Raw genomic sequence first — 25566 nt, forward strand, 5'->3', positions numbered from 1 at the left:
GCTCTCCAAAAGCGATAATGGGAAGCCTCACGCTCCCTCTCTATTTATACCCGAGGTAGGCAGCCTAAAGTCATGAACCAAACTCATACTAGAAGTCCTAATCCCCACAAGAAACCTTTTCGTACAAGAAACAAACTTTACATAACCACTCATACCAACTCCGCATCCCATACGCACACAATACCTCCATCGTATGCCATATGGAATCTTCACCAACCACTTGCATTGAACTCTGGCCTTAGTATCCCGACCACGGACGTCGTCTTATCCCCAAGACGACTCCTGGTCCATCACCGCAAATACTCTCCTGGCATCTCGAGTCACCTACACATGGAACAAACAAAGAAACCATATCCCGAGACCAAGCTATCCCCAACTTGACTCATTGTTAGCAAACAACAGTATTACATACGCATAGTATCCATCAAGAAGCCATAAACATGAAATAATCACGGATATCCAAACAAACAACCCGAAACCGAAACCGACACAGTGTCGGTCGGTCAGACCGCGGGCTGGCCGGTCTGACCGCTCGATCACCGCCGGTCTGACCGGCAACCCATGCCCGGTCTTACCAGACCCAAAACTAGCAGTATCCTGTAGACCACCTGTGAAATCCAATCATCTCCAAAACCACTTCACAAATAAATTCCAAATATCAAAACCAATAATCTCCAATACCAATTGTTCATCACAGAATAATAATCAAAAACACCTTTGATTTTACAAGATGCATATATGAATGCAGAGTCTAATCAATTTTCTGTTGTCATTCAACCTAAAGCATGAAGTCATTGAACCTCCTTAGCTGACTTCAATGTGCACCTGAAAATTGCATGTTTAGCAAACTCTTCAGCTCAATAACTTAATATGCAGGCATTTGGCAGCATGGCATTTCTCCTCGACTATTTCTTCTTGTTATTCTCTGTAGTCCGTAAAACCAAGAAAAATGTGATCATTCATATCTAGATGTGTGCCTGTTTCTGTGTTTGTCAGGGTTCCTTTCGAATGGAATCACCGCGTGCAATAATTTCATTGTGCTGAATATTTCCAAAATTTCGACGTGCCCAAAGCAACAGAAATCTAAATGTGGTTCAATGTGTCATCGATGACACCACAATACAAAAATTTATCAAATAATTGATCCTGAGCTATTTGTGTCGAAGCTTGAAAGAGAAAATGTACTGAACTGATAAAGGTGCAAGTTCATGCATGGTAGTGAGATCAGAGATGGGAGATCATTTCCAAACATAATCACTAAAAAGAAGGTACAACGTTTGTAGGCAAATCTTTCTAATATGATCCTACGAGACTGCAGCAACGAGAATGAGCCCCTAGATGGTCGCTCCAGCCACAGAGGATTGCTATTGTGCCACATGCATCTCTCTCCGGTGATGACCAACGACACATCAAATGGCAAATCCTGATGCCTCCTTGGCCGAAGAGCGACAGCGGCTGGTTGGAGCAACTTGATCATGGAGAGTTGTTCATCTTTGTCTCTCTGCCTAGACAAACAATTTCATGCTCCTTCATACATAAAAGAACTAGACTTTGATTGATGCCATTATTCAACTCTACCTTACTATTGACTACAGCACTTGCCTACCACCTTTCTCAACACACCCATGATGTGCAAATAAGATAAAAGGTTGAGATAAGGCGGACCACATAAGGTTCGCCTGTGAAAATCACGCCGCTTAAGTGGTCCGCCTGTGAAAATAGATTTTCGCAGGCGGACAACGAACTTCACCCCGATTTATATTTTTATAGGTGGTCATTTGGCTCCAAGGGTCATATCTGCCTGCGAAAAAAGGACCCCACATCGGGAAAAATGCTTTTTCTAGTAGTGAGCATTTCATTTGATGTGGTTGTTCAGCTCTTTCATTAATTACAGTTCAATTCAGAACTACCACCTGTATGGGCCAATCATCTGATGGGGGCTGGAGTACTTCATTGCTTGGATGCATGTGAGTTAATTAAACTCAGTTCAAGGTTCTGAGAAGGAAATATTCATGACCACCTTGTCTTTTTTGGTACCTTAATTCAGAGCCATCCGCTCCAAATAATCAGGTCGATTTATTGAAAGATGAGATGAAATTATATACTCGACAACATTGAAGTATTTTTGTTATGGGTTAGGGTTCATAAGGGGGTACAAACACCTCCGAGAGGATAGCCGGACGGCGACGGCTACTAGGGATGAGAGGGGGACTTAGGTTGGGGGAGACTAATTCTCATTCATTGCTTAATTAGAATGACGATACAATCCATCCTTATATAGATGGAGGAAAAGACCCAATCTAATCCAATCTAATCTCGGGATAGGGCCTCTTGACCCTCGGCCCACTAGGGTCTTCACCTTTCAGCCCACTACCTATAACAATTTTGCAGTTCATCATTGTACAAAAGGGTGTGCTCTATCTTACACACTGCAACTACTCTAAGGGTGTGTTCGGAACCCCTGGTTCCCAACACCAAGTGCCCGAACGGAAAACGAAGCAGTGATTAGCGGGTGATTAATTGTGTGCTAATTTTTTTTCAAAAATGAATTAATTTGATTTTTTAAGCAACTTTTGTACAGAAACTTTTTGCAAAAAAAACGCATCGTTTAGCAGTTTGAAAAGCGTGCGCGCGGAAAATGAGGGAGATGGGTTGGGAAGAGGGGCTGCCGAACACAGCCTAAGAGCAAGTATAATAGTAGGCTATAAGCCGGCTAATTGCTGAGGTGGAGGAGAGAAGAGAGGAGAGAGAGGAGAAGAGGGATGTAAACTTACAGTCGGTTTGGACACAAGAACCAATAAACTCTGTGAGAGAGATAAGTGGACCCTGTATTAATTGTAAAGAGCTAACTATTATATGGGCAGGCTAAGAGAAGGCTACAAAGAACCTTATAGCTAACAGGTCGGCTACAAAGACCTGCAGGATGCAATTCAGTCAAATGTGCACACAGCTATAGCATTTGAATGTGCAGCTGTAGACTGCAAATGCTTAATCAACTGTCTCCGTGACCTAACCCGCAGCTGGTTCATTGTAGCCTAGGCCAGGATGTAGATGAGTATGTTGAGATGGAAATCTTAAGAGTCATCAAATCAAGCAATATAGAAAAGTTGAGATCATATTGTGCTTTCAATTCTAGGGAAAAAAGAGGAGAAAAATTTATGTGCCAAGATTCAATTTCTGAGTCCAGCTCGATTTTCAGCATCTTCTGAAGTTCGTTGATAATACTAGTCGACTTCTACAAGACTATACCTAATCCAGAATTTGGTCATAAAAACTTATTATTATTTTTTAAATGATGTAATCAAATCATCTTGAAACCAATGAAAGTACAGAAAAGAACACGTCAAGAGTTTTAAGCATCCTGGTACCCAAATCTCATGAGGCCACAACAGCTACAAGACTACAAGAGCAAGTAGCTTATCACAGAATGGCGACATGGGACCAGTGGAGTAAAGTTGTGAGCATCTCGCCGAACGATTTTTTTTATAAGCCCGGCAAAAATTGTGAGCTTTCATATTTGTTCTGACTTGTTGTGTGGGGTTCGGATTGATCCTATCAAAACTTGCTTGCAATTTGCAGAACGGAATAATGAAGTATAGTACATTGCAATTGTAACTCTTGAGCACCATCTAATAGCAGAGTACCAAAAGAGATCCCGGTGCCTCTAGGCCTACTGTAGTAACCTACAGCCTGGTCCTCAAAACTCTTCATTTTTCTCTACCAGCTTTTAGCACTTGGGCTTGCTCATCTCATCTTTTGTAGAGCAAAAGGGGGCAGCATCCAACATGCATGATACCTTATATGAAGGCATAATATGAGTCTGTCGAGTCATTCAACTTCATATGTACCTGAGTTTAATGTGCATCCACAACTGCCTGCATTCTTATCAACTCTGCATCTCATCAGTTGACCCAAGTAGCTGATTGTTGGAGTGCTAGGCCGAGTTTAGTTCCAAACTTTTTCTTCAAACTTCTAGCTTTTCCATCACATCAAAACTTTCCTACACACACAAACTTTCAACTTTTCTGTCACATCGTTCCAATTTCAACCAAACTTCCAATTTTGGTGTGAACTAAACACACCCCTAGTTTGCATGAACTATTCATCTCTCCTTTTGGCACAGTAATAGGACCGTCACACATTACGAGTTGCACTTCCCGGTGCCTCCCAGGCCTACCATACTGAGACCTTTTTCTCCAAACCTCCAACACTTTATAGCACTTGAGCTCTCACTGGAGCAAAATGATGTGCAGCATGCATGATACCGTATATGAATGCAAAATCAGATTATGTGCAAGTCATTCAACTTTTGTTGCTGATCGAGAGTTCAATGTACACCTACAACTACGTGCATGCTTAGTCAACTCTTCAGCTAATCAGTTGAATGCCCATACCTTTTAACCAAGTAGCAGGAATGCTGGAATTTGTTATAGTTCAACTGGTCTTCATGAACTATTCATCTTTTTTTTTTGACACAACAAATTTTTTTAGATAATGGATTTTCATTAATCCGGCCTCTATATGCACGAAAGATATACATAGCCAAAAGGGTAGACGATTACTTAGACTCACAACTCAACAAGGAGGAAAACACACAAGCAAAAAACAAAAAGAAAACCAAACAACCACGGCACATCCCCGCTTCTCTGCGTCCCGCCATATTCTCCTGAAACGGCCAGATTTGACAAGTGGAAGTCGTCTAGTCGCCGCCGCCCCTAGTGTGCCGTCGATGCAAACCTTTGTTGGTGCCATCTTTATCTGTTTCACATAAGTTGACGCCACACGCCGCCAATTAGCCTACTTTCAACCGTCGTCATTCGTCGTTTGGCTGGAACTAGTCAACCATACACGAACCGACGGGATCGGCTTCCACTTCATCGGATTCACAGTGCTCCGCTGCCCTGGGCCACCGGCACCAACGCCGTCTTCCGCAGCAGCCCCTAGGGCTGCCGGCGGCGACGGGAGACGCCGCCCTCCTGGGCCGCCGCAGCCCCTAGGGCCATTGGCGCCGACGGGAGCCGCTGCCACTAGGCCACAGCCGTGCTTCGCCGCCCCTACCGTCATCCAGAGGGACTCCATCACTAACGTCTTGCCACTCTCCACCGCCCTCCCGACCACCTCCAGCCATCCCCAATCCACACGGCCAGGCGCAGGCCCGGCTGCCTCTGGCCGCCACCTCCGCACCTCCGCCTCCCACCTCCCCGCCGCCGCGTAGACGCCGGTCAGCTCTGGCGGCGGCAGGGCCAGATCTAGCTAGGAGAGAGGAACAAATAAAAAAATTATTGCTCTTGTCCCAACACTCAAAGCCTGAAGCCAGCTCCTCCTCATAATCTGTTGTTCTATGGCCCAAATTAATATCACACTATGCAAGGTCACTGCATTACACATGAGTGCACTGTCCAATTCCTAGCGATTTTATCCTAAATCTGCAACCCGGTTGGACACTACATTACACCTGTTGCAGAGCAGCTCGCTCAGATATGTGCTGGTGCAGCAATTCGAATGTACTGTGCTTTGGTTTCGAAATCTCTGGGCAGTGTTGCGTGCGCCATCTCGGCGAAATGACAATTCCTGATGCCTCCTAGGCCAACAAAGCAAAAACTAAGTATAGGATATTAAATAACCCGGCTGTCGCATGACTGGAGTGGCCTGTTCTGACTCCACGAAGTATTCCTCATGGCTCGGCTACTACCACATGATAATTGTATGCATGACTGGAGTATCTCTCAGCCATGGAATTGCTTGCTCCTCCATCTGATCTCTTTGATATATGATACAACATTTTCCTTTTGATGAGATTATTTAACTCTGTCCATGTAGTTCAGTGCACCACCTAGCACCTTAATTACATGATCTTTGTTAAAGGTTCAGCCAAAAAACTGATCCTATGCCTTTTGCTATGTTCAAACAAAGAAAGATGAGCTAAAATTAACTACTCCATCTGTCCCAAATATAGCTACATTTAGCATTTTAAATTTATCCCAAAACACAGCTACTTCTTCACATACTCTCTCATCTCAACCGATTACAACCATCTTACATTTAATTTCTCCACCTACTTTCTCTTCTCAATTAATTATAGCATTCCTCAAATGTTGTTATATTTTGGGATGGAGTTAGTACTTTGACAACACTAAACAATTCATCATTGGACAAAAGTGTTTGTATTATGTATGATGTGTGATGCACTGCAATATTTCTGAGAGAACTGTAGTTTAACTTGTCGGTGAAATATAAACCAGGGTCCCCATCACCAGCTGCTCGAAGCTCCTGATGCCTCCTAGGCCAACAATGGTGAACGACTATGCATAGCATAGCAACCCAGCAGCTGCATGGTTTGGATTGTCTTGATCGGCCTCCATGAAGAGTTATTCATCTCTCTATCTCTAAGTTTGTAGAACTTCTTGCTCCTTCATATGATCTTTGATATATACAGCATTTCATCTTATGCAATTATTCAGCCCTCTCATATCGATTACAATTCAATGCAGGACCTACTACAAAATGAGCCAATCATGGGGTGGGGACTAGAGATATCTCTCATTTTGCAAGGAAATATATATTCATGCCCCCACCCTCTTGTCTTTGAGTAATGCTCCGGTGCAATCTACTTACAGTATTCTACTCCGAGTAGAATTAATCTCGACCGTTTATTTTAAAGGGCAGGTAAGTAATCTTCTAATATCGTTTAGGGGTAATTTTGGCATGGGATATTTTCTTCGGTTCGCATCGCATCAAGTCCGGACTCCGTCGCATGCAGTCACCTCGCTATTCCTCTCCCGGCCTCGCCGCCTTGTCCGTCCCCTCCGTCATCGTCCGTATCCCCGCCGTCACCGCCTTGTCCGCCCCCTCCGTCACCGTCCGTATCCCCCGCCGTCGCCGCCTTGTCCGCCTCCTCAGTCGCATCGTCCTCTGGGAGCGGACGAGTGTGGCAGCGTCCGAGCGAGCGACGATCTTGAGCAGGAGTTCTGGCGGTAGTAAAAATTCCAGCGTGGGTTTCGGCGGCGGCGTCACGCACGCACGCAACGTCATTTGCGTGGCGGCATCGTCTCGGCTCATTCATCTTCTTGCCATTCCGATCACTGCATTGTTTCATGGATTACATGGATCGATTAAGATTTTGCACGGCCAACTTCGACGAGGATGACATGATGATCGATCTATGGATTGGAAAACAATAATACCCCTACGCGAATTATTTTTCCTGGACGAAAACACCCCTCCACATTTCTACTTCCACTAATTCTGGTGGGAGTAGAACTAGATCTCAACCCTACAATTAAATATGATCAAGGGCCCAGATTACTTTCTACTCCGAGTAGAAAGCACCGGAGTGGGACTGCTTGTCTTTTTGGTACCTTAATTCAGAGCCATCCTCATCAAGTCTGATCAGTAGCGGAACCAGAAAGATTTTGAGCCTAGTAAACTTCACTATAACTAATGTTTGTTATAGAAATTTCATCGTCAATTCATTCAACAACATAGAAATTTAATGGAGTTTTCGCTAGTGAGCCCAGGTGGCCGCCCGGGGTAGCTGGGCGGTGTCTCCGCCCCTGAGTCTAATCAAGGTATAGAAAGACGAGACGAAATTAATTATCTAACAACACTGAACAGGTCATCTTTGGAAGACGTAGAAATCCGAGGTCGAAGTATGCAATCAATTTTGAAAAAAAAATCACAAGAAAATTTTATCCTAATTAAAGTTCACTCCTGAGTCCTAACTCAATTTTGAGCATCATCTAGAGTTCATCAACAACACAGATCGACCTCTGTTGCTAATTCAGAACCGGGTCATAGAAATTTGCACCATCATGTAATCGAATCCCCTTAGCACCAATGAGAATACAGAAAAGAACACATCAAGAGTTTTAAGCATCCTGGTACCATATCCTACAAGAGCTAGTACCATATCACACAAAGCCTACCTGAGGCCGTTGGGCTGATCTTCTCATAATGAGTTCTCGTGGGATTCAGAATCCCAAACGCAGCCTCATATTGCTTCTTTCAAAACCTTTTTTTAAAATCAAACCAGAACTTCCATTACTCACTAGCCGAGATATCCTCAGCAACCAAGTTCATACTACATGATGAAATAAAGGCTAGCACTGGTTCAGAACCTACCAGGCACAAAGGACCCCAAATCAGCAAGTCTATGAGCTACTCTATTTCCTTCTCTCAGCTTATAACTAACCTGAAAAATCTGGCACATAAGAGCTCCCTCCAGAATACGATTCTTCATGTGACTGGCTGCGAAGTGCCACTATTTGACAGCGAATAACTTAGAGAAGAGAGGATGGACTCATGCTGACTTCTGCACCCTGTGCCAGTGAGAGTATGAAGATTGTTTGCATCTGTTTGTAAACCGTGTTTATACCAACAGGGTGTGGAGATTGATGCAAAACTGGATTTACGTCAACTTCACTATCCCTGGAATGGATAACCTCGGCTTGGCAGGCTGGTGGATGCAGGCAAAAGGCTCTGTTTTCGGACGATCTACAGGGCATCCTTTGACAGCGTGTTCACGATAATATCCTGGCTCTTATGGAAGGAACGAAATGTGTGGGTTCTCGAGCAAAAGTTGAGAAGCCCAGAGCAGCTGGTGGAAGACATCAAAGAAGAAATCACGGTGTGGAAGGCAGCAAGAATTTTCGCGGCATGTAACGATTAGCGATCCAGCTCTGGCGTTGTTGTTGTTCTTTGCTTGTTGGGGTTGAGGCTCTACCTCAATCCCGATTTGACAGCCTTCTATCGTTGTAAGCCTAAATTTGTTTGTACTTAAATTCCCTTTCTTAATGATATTTGGTCAGCCGGTTCCTTCGGTCGACTCAGCAAAAAAATGTAACTAACCTAGAAAGAGAAAATTTGAAAACAACATATGCTTCTTTCAAAACTTGGTTGCAACATGCATGATGAAATTTTGGAGTACACCGCGAAAAAGTACTCTAGAGTAACACCTCTTAATATGGGGTAATTTTACCATCCTTGAGAAAATACTAGAAAGTACCATATTTTTCTAGTGTAAAATTTGGCACCTCTAGGTACTAAGTATCTCGATGTACCAAAAATTTTAGCCTAAAATTTAGATAACTAGCTCGAGGTATTTTTTAAGGACTGTAAATTTCTCCCTAACAGGGTAATAGAAGAGCTCACAGAACCTATCCAAGGCCAACTGCAGCAAACCGCTGGGATGGTGCTCACAACTTCTCCATTTTACTTTGTTTTGTTGTAGCACTTGGATAGCTCATTTCTTCCATTTCAATCATCTGTTTCGCCACTCGAGAATAGGATTGCAACCAGCCTACCATTGCTACCGATCCTACACTGGTCATTCTAAACCGTCATATTTAAGCAGTACATGTTGATCTTCATGTAGTAGGCTAGTAGCAGAGTGGACGTTTTGCATATAGGACCTCTCATTAATCAAAGTATTTGTGTACTTCCCTATCATTTTAGCCCAGTCTCCATGTAAAGTCCCTGAGCTCAGCTCCGTCCTCCCACCGCTGCCTGGTGATTGCAAATTCTACACCATCGTGTAACAAAATCCTCATAACACCAAGAGTACAAAAGAACAAATAAATATATCATAGAGTACGAAGACACTAACAGGTCAATGGCCAGAGAAGACCAATGGTGTGAGATTGTATTCTGTGGGCTGTTTGTAGTCATTTTGAGTTTTCATGGCATTCTGCAGAATGCAATTCCAATTAGCTGCTGCTACCATAGCTGTTCTGGAATCTACAAGGTCAAATTCTGGAGTGCATCGCGAAAACGTAGTTTTGACTACTACCACCTGTGTCTGTAATAGAAGAGCTCCCAATGCCTCCTAGACCTAACACAGAAATCCACTGGTTTGTTCCTTGCAACTCTTTCATTTCTCTCTGTCAGCCTATCGCATTTGGGTTCACTCGACTCATTTCTCATCTCTTATGGTAGAAAAATTGCAGTAGCCATGTTATCACCTGATTCCGTGCAGAACGTTAAAAATTCTGCACCTGAGTTCAATGTGCACCTACAACTGAATGCTTGTATTAATCAGCTCTTCAGCTCATTGCTTAAATGTCCAAGCCTTTAGAACCAGCTAATGACGCAGTAGGATGTTTAGGCACTTCAGACGAAACTAGGTGGCTATGCTGAACGATTTATTTGGATAATTTTTGTGAAATCTACCCCAGCGTGCGGGGGAGGGGTGGCGGGCCATAGGGCGCTGGCGGAGGGGCAAAGGGGATATCTTGTCGATGGCAGGACTAGCTAGAAGTCAGCTGGTGGAGGGGCGCCGATCCGGTGAGGCGGAGGCCACATGCTACCGATGTTGGGAAGGTGGTATCAGAGTTGGGGCGACGAACCATGGCAGTAGGGATGCAGAGGGTCCCAAGCAAAAGCCTAGCCTAGTGTTTCACTGGGTTGGCAGCGGCTACACCTTCGGACGTGGTAACCTTCCTGGTGGCACTGTTGAGGTGCCCCTCTGCCCCTCGGCGAAGATCTCTGGTTGAAAACTTTGTCCAGTTCTTTGGACGGGCGGCGACGGCATCCTTTGGCGTCGCAACCATCATGAAAGCGTCGTTTTAGAGTTTTCGCCCTATGATGTTGTTGTAAGCCTAGCAGTGACCGGTCTCGCATAGCGACGGGCATTTCAGTGCTTGGGTCCCCTCTTTGTAGCTTGTGTTTGTGCGATTGGCATGTGGTTTTGGGGTGTAAGCTTTTGGTGCACATCCTTCCTCGATAGCTAGTTGTCGATGAAAAACTCTCTTGTAACCTTTTCTCCTCGATCTTAATAACATTTGGATGACCTCCTTCAGTCGTCCCAACAAAAAGGTTCCCGCCTTTCCCTTGTTTTGAGCGCAATTTTACCATCTTTGAGGAGGTACCATGAGGTACTACTTTTTTTATTGTAAATTTGGTACCTCTTGGTACCTAGGTACTATGAGGTACCAAATTTTACACTACATTTTTGGTACCTCATGGTACCTCCTCAAGGACCATAAAATTACTCTTGTTTTGAAGTGCTAGTTCTAATCAAGGAAAAGATATGACAGAGCCAAAACAATTAACTTGTCCAAGGCTAGTCGACCAAATTTGTTCTCTAACTTATTGGCCTGACCCTTGCCATCGATGTTGTAATATTTGCCCAAGGCTTCAATCCATCATGTTCCACAAGTCCTACGTGACAAGGGCACACAGCCGAGCTTGATTTTGTTAAGACGAAGCATAGCAACATGCGTCGCCTTAGTTCCGTTTCCTTGTGGCGGCAGAAGACGCCGCATGTTCTAGCTAGTTCCTTCCTTCCCAGATGACGGTGACCGACTCCACCACATGTGTCGGTTCCTACTTTCACTCGGTGAAATGACAACTCCTGATGCGTCCCAACGTACGTGTTAGAGGAACCACTTGAGATTTGAAGAAATGAGGATGACTCGGTGTTAACGACCAAATTTGGTAATCCAAGGATCGGAGATGAAGAAGAAATCGAGATGGAGTTCGAGATGGAGATCGTCCCGAAAACAGAGTAAAGATCGGCTGGAATCCGAATCGGCTGCGACCAGGATCGGTAGAGTCCGAGTTGGACAGGGTTAGCCGATTGAGCCGAATCCGACAATATGACATGGCATACGTTGTCAGGTTAGGTTGATGTACTTCATGATGATTGCCATGCATGGATAGAGTCCTGAGAAGGCAATTGTATCTATTAATTAGGATATTTTATGTAATTTCCTTAAAAATATGTTTGGGCAAAAGTCTGCCGCAAAGACTTATGGTATCTTAGAGTTTGTTAGAGATAAGAGTCGTGTCCTATATGGACATATTTTGTAATCTCGGGTATAAATAGACCCCGAGCCCCATGTAATCAATAAAGACACACGTTCAATACAATCTCGGCGCATCGCTACCCTTTTACTTTCGTTTTGTTTCGACGAGTTCTTGCTTTCGGGTTGAGCTGCATCGGTTTCGATCTTCAACAAGAGGTAAACCTTGTTATGGCGGCTTGCATTCTTGGGATTAGTGCTTCCATCTTCATGATACTCTAATCTCGTTTATGTAATTCGTCGAGTTATCATATATCTTATGTAATCTCCGGCAATATCGCTATCTAATCTACAATCGGCTAACATCTGTTATTAGAAGGCAACCGATTAGGTTAAGTATCGATGTTGACTTAGATTATATAAGATATCTACCACTCTATGATACATCCAACGGCTTGATTGTCTAGATATTATCCTTCTTTTCATACTTATAGCTGCATCAGTTGAGTTTGATCTTATGAGTCGTGATTAGAATCTCAATCTCTAGCCTGCTTTTGGTTGCCAATAAGGGTAGCATCGGGGTTTCAGCCGATCTTACCTGATTTAACTACATTTATCTTATATGCTTGATTGACATGTTAAATCTGCCCTTTATGTTAAGATCTTGTCGCATTTGAGTATATTAGGCTTTCGTTTAGTATATGATACTTGCCTTAATATCTTAATATAGAGTGGTATCAGAGTATCAGCCGATACATGCTAGATCTATCTGATCGGCTATGCTATGAACATATGCAATCTCGAAGTTAATATATATTTCGATCTAAGTGATTTATACTGTCTCGACATGGCGACCGATCTATCCCAATCACTTGATTTAAGTATATATCGACATAAGGATTATATATTGTTAATAACTACAGCCAATCGAGTAGATTTAGTTCTTTCTTACTTATTAATGACTGCCGATCGATGCATATATGACATCGGCTCAAAGATAAATGATATGTCATCGGCAACTTGCCGATCGGCTATCGTTTATGGATTTAACCACGGTTTCTTTGTTTTTGTTTCTTGTTGATTGCAGGATCAAATCAACTGGCACGCTTATACACCTAAAGGCAAGTTTTGGACCTGCATTGGAGTTAAGCAGATCTCCCAGGCCTCGTGTTTTTACATCAACACTCGGTGAAGTATTTGGCATTGGTTATTTTTTTTTATGGAATCAGCATGAGATTATGTTATTCATTATATATAGAGGAAGAAAATTACAACACCTAGAGGTAAGAGGAGAAAAAAAAACTGTACAAAACTATAGGGATGTTGGGAGGAGCTCTTGGAGTTTTTTTGCTCCTGCGAGGGCCCAAGTTCTTTCTTCCTCCATTATTTTCGTCACTAAACTAGTTGTCTCTTTATGTTCGAAAACTCGTTGGTTTCTTTATTTCCAAATCTCCCAGACAACAAAGAGGACCAGGCTACGCACGTCTTTCGTGGGCACATCTTTTTTGCTGGCAAGCATCTTCCACCAGGCTTGGATGTTCTAACAGCCTTCCCATTGGTCCATTGGTTAATTTTGAACTCTCTTGCCAGTGTGACACTGCCCCGATGAAACGACAGCTCCTGATGCCTCGTATGCCAACAAAGCAGCAACCAAGTATAGGATAGCAAACTGGCTGCTGCATAGCTGGAGTGGCCTGATCTGACTCTGTGAAACGTTGCCCATCTTTATCAGATTGTATAATTGCTTGCTCCATCTGATCTTCTATATATACATTGTTTCTTTTGGCATAATTGTTTAGCTCTCTCTTTACACTTCAATGCAATACCTACCACTTTACCTGGATGTTCAACTGAGATAAATATTCAGACAAGGAGATTGTCACTGTGGCTGCTAAGTCTTTTGGTAAATTTATACCTTAGTTCAGAGCCATCCATTACACTTGAAATCTGGCCAAGCTGTAGAAAGATGAGATAAAATTAACAGCCTGACTACACTGAACAATTCTTTTTAGAAACACAAAACTGAACAATTCATCATTGGACAAGAGTGTGTAATATGTGTGAAGCCGTAAAATATTTTTAATACCTGCAAGCTGCAGTTCAGGTTCAAAAATTCAGTTAGATAGCCCCTGCCAGAAAATCAACTACTGTTGTTAAATTCACCATTTCAGTGTGCATACACCTGGAGACTGCACGCTTAATTAATCAACTGTTCATCATTGAATATCCAAGCCTTTGAAGCGAGTTAATGATGCGGCACGACGTTCAGACACTTCAGAGTTCAGACCAAACTAGGTGACGATTATGAACAGCTGTTTGGAGAAATTTTGGTGCCAAGTTTTCATCTTTGCCTTGACTTTGAGCGCCTATTTCCGATCAAGACGGAAATTTACGTTATGATGTAACTAATCCTCTTAGCACAATTGTGTACCCAAAAAGGCATCAAGAATCTTTAAGATTCATGTAGGTACCTTATTCCACAACGATGGGTACAACAGGCACAATGGTGTGAGACTGTAAGTCTATGAGAGCTGCTCATTGTCATTTGCATATCTTAAACATTACTTGAATCTTTTAGCGGATTCCTTGGCTCAAAAGGGGAGAAAGAAAGAAAGCATAAATCTTAAAACACTGAAAAATTGGAACATATAGGTAATTCACTGGAGGACAAACGAGTAAGGACCAACAAGCAAAAAAGATTTGCATGGACATATAGGTAATTCACTGGAGTCCAGACGGTGAAATGACTGATGCCTCCTAGGCCAAGAAAGCAACAGCCATGCATAGGATGGCAACCTGGCTTCTGCATGATGGTGTGAATTACCATGGTGTGAGCATGACTGGAGTGGCCTGATCTGACTTCATGAAGCAGCATTTCTCATGTCCATCTGTTAGCTCATAGAATTGTTTGGTCCTTCCTCTGATATTTGATATATAACATAGCTTTTCATTTGATGAAATTATTCAACAGTTTCCTTATAGTTCAATGCATCACCTAACACTACCTTACTTGTATGTTCAACTGTGAGATAAAAGTTCAGAAATGGAAATGTTGTAACAATGGCTTTTGTTACCTTTATTCAGAGCCATGCATCCATTGACCCACTCCACTCGATTTCGTGACGAACTGATCAGAAATACAAGCTAAAATTAACTACCTAACAAGACTGGACAGTTCTTTCTAGAAACAGAACACTGAACTGTTCGTCATTGCACAAGAGTGTGTAGTATGTATGATACCATGCAACAATTCTAAGACCTGCATAGCACCTACCAGAAAATCAGCCACGCCCTTGTTAAATCCGACATTTTGAAGCAGCAAGATTACTTCTCCTAGGACACTCCATGATCCCCGCGAGGTGTGTATCCCTTGCTGCTTCTTCCTCACCCCGTACTCAATTCTCTGATTGCATCTGAATACTACTACATTTTGAATTCAGAGAAGAGGGATGATAACATCCTGGTGCCTCCTAAGCCTACCATAGCAACCCACTGGCTTGGTCCTCGTAGCCTTTTGTTTCTCTCCACCATTTTGTAGCGCTTGGGCTCACTCATCTCATCTTTTATGGAGCGAAAACCGCAGCATGTACAATACCATATATGAATGCATAGTATAATTCAATGCAGTATATGAATGCATAGTATGATTCCATGCAGTTATTCAACCACCACGGCTGAGTTTAGTGTGCACCTACAATGGCATTCTAAAGTTTTTGCAGCTGAGTTCAATGTGCTACTACATTGCAATTACATGTTCAAGTTCTGCAATGTGCAGATGAGTTTAATATATCATATATGTGCATGTACAACAGAAATTTTATTCAATTGTTCAGCCCATGCATGCCTTTGAACAAAATTTAGTAGCCATCACATATATTAAACTGAACAACTGAACAATAGATATGGTTCAAACTTCAAAGGCATAGGTATTCAACTGAGAACAATTTAGGTGGTCATATATATCTGAAGAAAATATCACAAGAAATTTTTTCCTTTAAAATGTTAACCCACCAACCACTCAATTTTCAGCATCTTCTGAACGTTACTTAAATCCTGTAGCACATTCCTTGGCTAAAAACTCAAAATGGATCAAGAAAGTAAGCACAAATCCTAAACACGAAAAACTCAAACTTTAATCCGAACATAAGGTCAAATTATTAAGGACAAACAAAATAAAAGATTTGCATGGACATGCAGCCACGTCAACTGAAGTTTCGAAATTGGCATTCATGTCAGCCTGAACTCCTGGAGCTTCTTTGCTCCTATCATGGTCCAGGTTCTTGCTTCCTCTTTTATTTTCGCGACCAGGCCAAGGGCTGTTGTCTCCTTATGTTCGAAAATACGCTGGTTTTGCTCCTTCCAGATTTCCCAGACCACCAGAAGGATTAAGCTACGCAGGTCTTTCTTGGGCATGTCTTTCTTGTTGGCAAGCATTTCACACAAGGCTCGAACATCTAGATAAGGCTCTCATAGATTTGGATCTAATTGCTGGTAGGCCACCCAGGAGGCTAGGAGCCTCCAGACTCTTCTGGTGTAACTACACTCGGCGAGGAGATGGAGCGTCAATTCACTCATCGTTTGACAGAGGGGCAACGGATGTTGTTTGGTCATCCTCTTGTTGCAAGCCTATCCGAGGTTCAGACTCTATTTAGGCCACATTTGCAATCATCTCAAAGATCTCTTGTGTTCGCATTCGTGACAGCAAGGAGATTGGCACGATCCCAAATTCCTAGTCCCCTTCTCACATGCGAGACTGTAAGGGTGAGCTTCTCATCAGGTTGAGACGGTTTCAGAATTCAAGATAACACCATCCATGGCTGATCAGCCTGCACCGCCCCGCCGTGCCGCCGGTTTCGGTTTCCACGATGGCCACAAGGGACAGGGAGGAGGCCAGAGTTCACCCATCCAATCTAGCACTTACACCGTATCATCCAACAAATGTAGTCATACCACTGACTAACACATCCTGATTTTGTTGCAGAGAAGCTCCCGATGCCTTCCAGGCCTACCACGCACACCATTGTTCTAGTCCTCATATAATTCTTGATGTCTTAGCTCTCAGTTAGCTTGTAACACTTGGGGTAGCTCATCTCATCTTATATGGAGCAAAAAGAGCAGGGAGATGAAGTAGTACCATATATGAATATATGAATGCACAATCTGATTTTATGCAGTTATTTAGTTCTGCAGCTGAGTTCAATGCTTACCTACAGCTGCACGATCAACACTTCAGCTCATCAGTTGAACCCCAATGCCTTCCAACCAAATACCACTATTGGTTCATCAGTCAAGTTTTTTTTTTTTTTGGGGGGGGGGGGGAGAGAAAGCGATACAAAAACTGTGCCTTTTCATTACATATGGCAGGAGAAAAATACAACTCCTAAGCACAAGAAAAGAGAGAAAACTACCCATCGGACACCCGATTTATACATTATGCAGTGTTGGGCAAAAGGTCATATAAGCGCTTTGCTCCTGCCAATACCCATGTCCATGTATCTTCCTTGATTTTGGCAAAAAGCAATGACGACATGGCCTTGTTATGCTCGAAGGTTCGTTGGTTTCTCTTCTTCCAGATCTCCCAAACAATAAGGAGGATGAGAGTGCACAACCCCTTTTTGGAACTCCAGCTGCGTTTGCTAGAGCTTCTCACCAGGCTTCGGTTATAAGTCAGTTCATCATTTTAAACAAGAAAGTAGATTTCCATGCCATTCAGCATGTTCTAAACCATCACATAGAGCCATAGAAAACTGAGATAAACTGAGATAGGTAGTCAAACCTGAAAGGAAATATCAGAAAAAAAAAAGAATTTCCCTTCAAAATTGTTAACCCCTAAGTACTGAACTTTTAGCAGGAATCCTGTACCCGATTCCTTGGCTCAAAAGGGAGAGCAAGCGAAAGGAAGCACAAACCTTAAACACCCCAAAATTAAAACTTTAGTTTGAACAAGAGGTCGAAAGAGTAATGACAATTGACTATAGTAACAAACAAGAAGATTTGCATCGACATATACAGCTAGTACTATACTACTATGGAGTATGAGCTTGATATACATACATACATATATGTGAACCTGAACATCCCTCAAGGGTGTTTGTCGGGCAAAAGTCCAGTCTTAGCTCTTTTGAGTCCCTGACGGACGGCGGCGGCAGTTTTCCGTCGCTTCTCTTCTTGGAGACGTCGTTTAGGCATCCCCTTGTCGAAACCACTTGAACGATTGGTGCAAGCACACTCTAGCTAGAGTTGGGCTTTGTGTTGGTTGTAAGGGCGTTTTTGGGCGTTCTTGTCCGTGTTCCTTTGTTGGCCTAGCGGCGGTCGGTCATGCTTAGCGGCGGTCGGTCATGCTTAGCGGCGGTCGGTCATGCTTAGCGGCGGTCGGTCCAGTGCTAGCCTTCTCCCAGACATGTGTGTTGGCACTGTCAGTGTGTAGGTGGTGGTATATTTTTTTTCTTTTTTCTGGTTACGACCTTACAGGGTTGTAATCTTGCTCTATCGAACTTTGCACCGTCTCGTGCGAGTCAGTTCAAAAGAAAATTCTAGAGTTGTGAACAAAAGAAGGGGAAATTCCGAATTCGTTCTAACCTGAAAGAGAGGATTCAAGAAGACGACGAAAATGCAATCAGCTGAACGATTTGCATCCGTAGCTGCAATGCAAACAATGCCACCGCCGGAGAGTGTCCGCTCGCCGCCGGCGGACGGCGTGGGCGGGCTCGGCGATGGCCCGACGGTCAAAGACCCGAGATCGATTCCAGAACCCAGCTCAGTTTTGCATCGTCCGATCACACGTGAGCGTCCCAGATCTTACGTCGTTTACTTTTTTTAAACATATTTAACTGTTCGTCTTATTTAAAATTTTTTAAATATTATTTATAGAAAAAAACATTTTAATAAAAACGAATTGTTAATTTTAAAAAAGTCAACGGTGTTAAATATTTAGAGACATGGAGATTTTAAAAAAGTCAACGGTATTAAATATTTAGGGATGTGGAGAGTATATCCTTGTCCAGCCATAGCAAACCGACCACCGGCAACGGGAGGAGGAAGAACTGAAGAAGATAAGTTCGCCGCCGCCTCGTCGGCACGCAACAAGACACGCCGGTAGATCTTCCTGCGGCGCCGCCGCCGGTTTCGGTTTCCACGACGACCAAGAAAGAAGGAGGCGGCGGAGGACGCCAAGACGATCCATCCGACCTGTCCAACAACTGGCACACGCCTCGTCTTCTTCCGTGACGGCGACGGCGACGGCGATGGCGCGACGCGGCGCGCCACCAGTATACAAGTCAGCTGCTGCTCGATCTTGTCATGAGAGCCCCCAAACCCGCGAGCGCGCCAACTGTTTGCCCCGTCAGGCCGGCCGCGTGGGCCCCGCACCAATCCGATTCAATCGATCCAATCCATTTCCAGCTTCGTCTTCATCTTGGCTTGGCGCGCTATATAAAGGGAGACCCATGGCGCGAGCTAGCCAGGATCGATCCATCACTTGCAGCATTTGCGATTTCTCTCTCAGCTTAATTCGCATCAAGTCAACCATGTCTTCGGCGACGGCGACGGCGTCCGGTGGGCTGCATGCCGCCGGCGGCGAGTGGCTCGGCGAGCTCTCCGCCGCGCTGCAGGGGAAGTGGCAGGCCATGGTGAGCACAGACCAGCGGCGGCGGCGGCAGAGGGGAGATGAGGCAGACGAGAAGAAGGGGGTCGCCGGCGCCGGCGCCGCCCTCGGCGTGGAGACGAGGAGGAGGAAAGAGGAGGGAGACGTCGGCGCGTGCGGCGGCGCCATGTCCGACACCACCGTCTTCCTCCTCCTCGACCACTTCGCGCCCAGCTGATCGTCCGTGACGTCACCCATGGCGCGCCCCCGAGCTAATCGTGACGTCATAGACGCGTTTGTAAAGAGAAGAGTAGTAGACGATGACGCGTATCCCCGGGAGGAAATGGCAAGCCACGCTGTATATATTTGACTTGTCGCTGCTGCTACTACTTGCTTCAGTTCACTCTCATGTGTAAATAAAAAATAAGAATGCAGTATTTTTCCTACCCATCTCTTTCCTCGTTTCCAGCTTTCAAATTGATGTGAAGGAAAATTTGCAGTTTTTCGTTCAGTCCTGATTTGAGATTCAGGAAAATTACAGAATTGGATCAGTTTGATTTTGGGGGAAATGTTCTAGGGATTTGGCACGAGGCACAAACTGAAGTACAAGAATCAGCACCATGTTAATTTAAAGATTATAATTCCATACATACAAGAATCAGAATCAGGCAGACCTCTTGCATCTCACCCTACTTGTAAACAACTAAACAACCATACAAGCCGATGATCTTGCTAGGCAACAAAAGGGGAAAAAATGAGAAAACTCTAAAAGGAAAAAAGGTTGCTGGGAGAGCAAATGCATTCACAGCTATTTACACCTCAAAAGCAAATGTTGTTGAGGGAGGAGGGGTCAGTGAGAGTAGGAGCTCGGCTCCTCGCTGTATGTCGTCTCGCTGGACCCAAACACGGGCTTCTCGTCTTCCCACTTGATGATCTCCCTTCCATAGCGGATCGCGGAGCGGACCGACTCCTGGTCCAGGGCGTTCACGTAGGACACGTAGAGTTTCCGCTCCGTGAACGACTGGAATACGCTCTTGAACTTCACCGCAATGTAGTGACCCGCCATCTGCGCCAATGTCGAGCCAGTGGAGCTGCCCCGCGAGCTTTTGCTGGTGCCGTTGATCAGATTGCGGCTTACCAGGGGAGTGAAGTCGCTGAACCAGTCGCATGATGTTAAAGGAGATTTGCCGATCTTCTGCTCTAGGATATCAAACTTGGTGAGAAGTAGAAGGAAATCCATCTGCTCAAATATCGGATGAAGGGCAATGCTCTCAAATAGCTGCCTGGTCTCCATCATCTTGTTCACAACATTGCCGTTTGCATCCTCGTAGTACTCATCATAGTCGCTGACCGCAACACAGAAGATAACAAGCCTCACATCATCGAACATTTGCAGCCATTTACAGTTCTCATGCAATCCTTTGTTGTTTATTCTTATTAGTTGGTACCTGAAAATAGAACAAAATGTTTCATTGTTCATACTGTTATCATTAACAAAGATGAAAGTTACAGAAAGACTAGAAACACAGGTTATTTAGACTACCATGCCCTTTTCAGTGACTTAAGAACAGACCTTAGCAAAGTGTCTTGTGGATCTGGCTCATCAAAACCCCGCCCGTCCAAAGCCAGTTGTGGGAAGGAGAAATCTGTAGATGCTAACCCATCTGAGGATGTTATCCCATCAGCGTAAAGGATATCCATATCAGAGAGCTCATATTCCGTTCGGGAAATATCAACAGCCTGATCATCCCAAATAACAATGTTAAAGAATGAGCAATTGTAATTATATGACTCAGCACTACTTAGACACTGCCATCTGACATGAAACAGATGTAGAAACAGTGCATCAACCGAGGTCAAGTGTTCAAACAACAATGGAACAACAATAGTACCTTGTCAAGGAAATAACTAGCAGCAGATGGAAGGAATGGCAGTTCACTTCTCCGGTTATATGTAGCTTGAATAGCAGGATCTTTCCATAGTTCCTCAACCATTGGTGCATATTCACGACTAGCTGCAGGGAAAATGTCTTCAAGATTACCTATGGCCATAGCTTTTAGAATCCAATCAGAGAATGCTTTCAGGCGTGGAGCAATATAGTACTCAGTAATGTCATTACAAAGCTCTGGTTCACAATGGCCTGCAAAAGAAACACAAAAATAAATTCTAGATGGTCTGTGGAAGAGGCTAGCAGTCTATATGTTTCACTAAAATCAAACAATTGCAAGTCTCCTGCTGATATAAATATGTGAATTTATGCAGCAAAGAATTAAGGTGGATAGCCAAAAGAACATAATAATACGACTGTCATACCAGAGCTAGAAGGATCACTTTGGCAGGTAGTTCTTCTGTCAGCTATAGCTTCCTCTTCAAATCTTTCACGCCCTTCAAGTAGTATACCAAGGTAGTTGTATATGTTACTTTGTATGATAAGTCTGAGATCTTCACACTCCTCTACAGAAAATGGTCTGCTCTTGTACAAGAACTTGGCCTAAGGTTTGATGGATTCAAGATCAGTTGCTATATTGATATTGCAAACAACAGGCAGCGAACCATAAAACTAAGTCCTTCTGTTCGTGTGAAGTGAATCTTGCCTTTAATACTCCAAGGTAAATAAAGGTAATTGGATGGTGATGCTAATTCAGTGATCAACTTATCTACATAAACACATCAATATATTTGTACCTGCTTGAGTATGGTGTTTGTCCCTGATCCAACCAACAGGAGCTTCTGAATGGTCCTTTGCTCCAAGTAGTCAGGGATGGGTCGATTTACCACATTCACTGGCTCTTCACCGCATTGATTATTTGCTTTGTTAGGCGTTGGCAGTGATAGGACAGGACTAAGCAGCTTCACAATAGGCTGCCAAGGAATGCAGAACATATGTAACTTTGGTTAGTTTCCTCTGACGAATTACAGGGCAACTACAAGATGAATCCCAGAATTACCTTATCCCAAATCTTGCCTTTAACTGTTTTTTGTCCTTCCTCTTGGTAAGTCCCATCAGCATTCACCCAAAAGTGAGGTTTTCCAGCACATTGAACTCCTGCCAACTGAAATGTAAAAGGTTAGAGATAAAACACATGAATTACAAAATTAGGTACCAGTATATTGCTTCAAACCTTAAGCATTTGCAGCTCAGATTTCGTAATCTCGCGGCCGTTTATCAAGATCCCAGTGTTCCCGTTGCTGGCCTTTTGATCTAGAGCGCCTCCAACATTTAGATTTGGGCTTATTATGCAATGGGGCTTGTGACCCTCCTGAAATATTTTCCAAGAAAAGTGTGTAATTAATAATGAGTAATTAATTATTAACCAGAGCTGTAGACTACTACAGTAAATATTTGTAGGAACAATCAAGCCAGCTGCATCATGCAGAATTTTCTTGCCATTAATTTTCCTTATAAAGCCCAAGCCTACCTAAACGAAAGCAGCCAGACACCGAAACAATCTATGATGTGTTATGATTTAATTACTTTGTACATGCACAGACTATGGTCATCCATCTAAGCCATGCCATCATGTTGGTACTTCAAGAAAGATTCTGCGTAGTTAGTTTCCATATAATATCATACACGTCAGGTGCCAGCCTAGATGTGCAATATTCTGCTGATCTAAAACAACATGCTCAGAAGTACTAACTTCTCATTTGTTTCATACTATACTATCCACCCAGATTCCTAAGACTTCGATAAATCATTCAAAGCTCTAATTGTGCCAATTAATCAGAGATGTCATAATCAGTTTTACAAATATATAGTAGTACACCAAAAAATTCCACAATATCAAGCTCAGCAGCACTATCCCTCCAGACCATGTGTTGGTTCCAAATAAATATATACATCCTAATCATTTCAATCTAGGCAAAAGCATATATGTCAAAATAAAGTAAATTATCATCTAGTCGTAGTTCAGAAAATGGAAAACCCTAGACCGCATACAAGGAATCTTTCACTTCAAATATGATAATTTAGTGCTCATTTTCAAACCATAAAAAACACAGCTCTTCAAATTATACACATGGGAATAACATCATTAACTGTGCAATTCAATAATAGCCACACAACAGCTAACTCTCCTAAAGATCTCTTAAGAATTTATCGATCTGTTGCTTACCAACTATATTTACCACATACTAAATTCAATTACCTAAAAATAATTTTAACATCAAACTACTGCATTACGCGCTTCAATCAAATGTGTCGGCAAGCAAGCACCAAAAAGATCAAATCTTTACAGGCAGTTACCTTTCCCCAGAAGCCGGAAACCTTGTCGTACCAATAGAACCCCGGCCGGAGCTTAGAAGGAGGGCACTGGCACCCCTGCAGCATGACGAGCTCCTCCGGCGACAGCTTGGTGCCATTCACATACACGTCCTCCGGTCGCAGCTGGTTGGCGGCGCATTCCCGCTCGCTCCTCATGACAAGCTCCACCTCCGTGGCGCTGAGCAGCCGCCGCAGCACACGTGAGCCTCTCCCCAGCGAATCCCGCTTTGACTCGGCCACCGGCCGCCCTATGCAGTCCAGGCACTTGCGCCCCTCCGGCATGGACCCCATCGCCCGGAGCAAGCAACCACCGCAGTACCGCGCGCCGCAGGCGAGGCAAGCCTCCTTGTCCCCGCGGGCCCAGAAGCTGCCCCCTTTCCCGCATCTGAAGCAACCACGGGATTTGGAGGCTCCCCTCCAGTGCGCGGGGGAGAGGGAGCCGCTCGATCGCACGGGCATGGCGTCCTCGCCGTATTCCTCGTCTTCCTCCTCATCCTCCTCGTCGTCGTCGTCGTCTTCCGAGGATTGGAGGAGGGAGCCGCTGGTCTCCGCGAAGGTGACCATGGGCTGGTGGTGGGACTTCAACAGCGGCGGCGGCGGCGCACCCGCCCTGCGTCCATCGTAGTCGTCCTCATCCGCGTTCTCGTCGTCGTCGGAGGGCGTCGACGGGAGCTCGGCGGAGTGGTGGAGAGCCGCGTGGTGGTTCTCGATGACGGAGGTGGGTGAATCCACCGCCGCTGCCCCAGCAACCCCACCACCACCACCCGCGGAGGCGGAGGCGGCAGCGGAGGACGACGATGACGACGACTGCGCCGCGGCGGCACCAGCAGCAGCGGAGGAAACCCCGGCGCGGTGGCCGTGGATGGCGGAGCAGAGGGAGGAGGGCGTGAGGGGGCGCACGACGGGGAGCGGCGGCGCCGTGGGTGGCGGTGGCGAGGTGGGGGACGAGAGCGAGGCGAGCGGGATCCGCGACAGGTCGAGCGGGATGGCGCGCGGCAGCGAGTAGGGCAGCGGCGGGCCGTCGTACTCCGCCGCGAACGAGTACTCCCCCGCCGCCGCCATGGTCGCCGCACTAGGCTAGGTTAGGGTTAGGGTTAGGGTTCGGGGGGGGTGAGGCATGGTGGGGGTGGGAAACCCTAGGCGAGGAGGGGGGAGGGGAAAGGTGGAGGAGGGAGAGAGCTTCACCTTTTTTGGAGCATGCGCGAGGGAGGGGGAGGAGGGGGGGTGGAGACGAAAGGGGAGGAGGGCAGCGTGGTGGCGTCGTGGGGGAGGTGACCCGCTTTGCTTTTGCGCTCGCTGCACCGTGTCCATGGGTTGGACTGGGTGATCTTTCTTCGTGTTTCTTCTCGGTGTAGTGTACTAGTACTGTTATACTGGAGTAGTGTACATCTCTGACTGTATACAGGTCAAAATACTCTCCCGGTTCAAAGTTCAAATATGGAGGAATCATGAATGTGGTTGTTACGCTTGTGCTACTACTAGGTCTTTTGTGTCTGGTTTATCTGCTGCTTTGTCAATTTATTTTACTTTTAAGATAACTATAGGCTTAGATACATTGTTACATGATCGCGTTAAGGGCCCTTTGATTCAAACGAAATTCATAGGAATTTTAGAGGATTTTATTCCTATAGAAATTTTTCCTATATAGCCATTTGAATTAAAGGAATATATCCTATAGAATCCTATGAAATTCCTATGGAATGCCTCTTCCCATGCAAGTTTCGGAGGAAATTTAACATGAGGTAGAACCTCATGGAAAGAATCTTTTGAGTCTTTATCTCTCCTCAAATTCCTATGTTTTTCCTATGACCCAATCAAATAGTCATTTATATGTTTTTCCTGTGTTTTTGCAATCCTCAGTTTTACACTTGCATTCCTATCAAAATCCTATATTTTTTCTATTCCTCCATTTTTTTCATTCATGTGATTCAAAGGGGCCCTAAAAAGTTGTATTTGTTTAGTTGTAAAACATGTCTTAG

At 44.4% G+C, this 25566-nt stretch overlaps 2 protein-coding genes across 2 annotated transcripts; one reads left to right on the forward strand and one right to left on the reverse strand.

Annotated features, from left to right (window-relative positions):
• The first annotated feature begins 19202 nt into the window (after nt 1-19202).
• Nucleotides 19203-19773, forward strand: LOC4352683 (uncharacterized). Its single transcript, XM_015764837.3, has one exon. The coding sequence runs from the start codon at nt 19268-19270 to the stop codon at nt 19559-19561; it is 294 nt and encodes a 97-aa protein (XP_015620323.2). The 5' UTR covers nt 19203-19267; the 3' UTR covers nt 19562-19773.
• A 154-nt stretch (nt 19774-19927) lies between these two features.
• LOC4352684 (extra-large guanine nucleotide-binding protein 1) lies at nt 19928-24833 on the reverse strand. Its single transcript, XM_015764836.3, has 8 exons — nt 23570-24833; nt 22446-22583; nt 22272-22376; nt 22009-22185; nt 21637-21814; nt 21216-21463; nt 20897-21063; nt 19928-20771 (listed from the first exon to the last, which is right to left on the reverse strand). The coding sequence occupies exons 1-8, from the start codon at nt 24647-24649 to the stop codon at nt 20174-20176; spliced, it is 2691 nt and encodes an 896-aa protein (XP_015620322.1). The 5' UTR covers nt 24650-24833; the 3' UTR covers nt 19928-20173.
• Nucleotides 24834-25566: the final 733 nt, after the last annotated feature.

The sequence above is a fragment of the Oryza sativa genome, chromosome 12 (genome assembly GCF_034140825.1).
Source record: "Oryza sativa Japonica Group chromosome 12, ASM3414082v1".
Taxonomy (NCBI): Eukaryota; Viridiplantae; Streptophyta; class Magnoliopsida; order Poales; family Poaceae; genus Oryza; species Oryza sativa.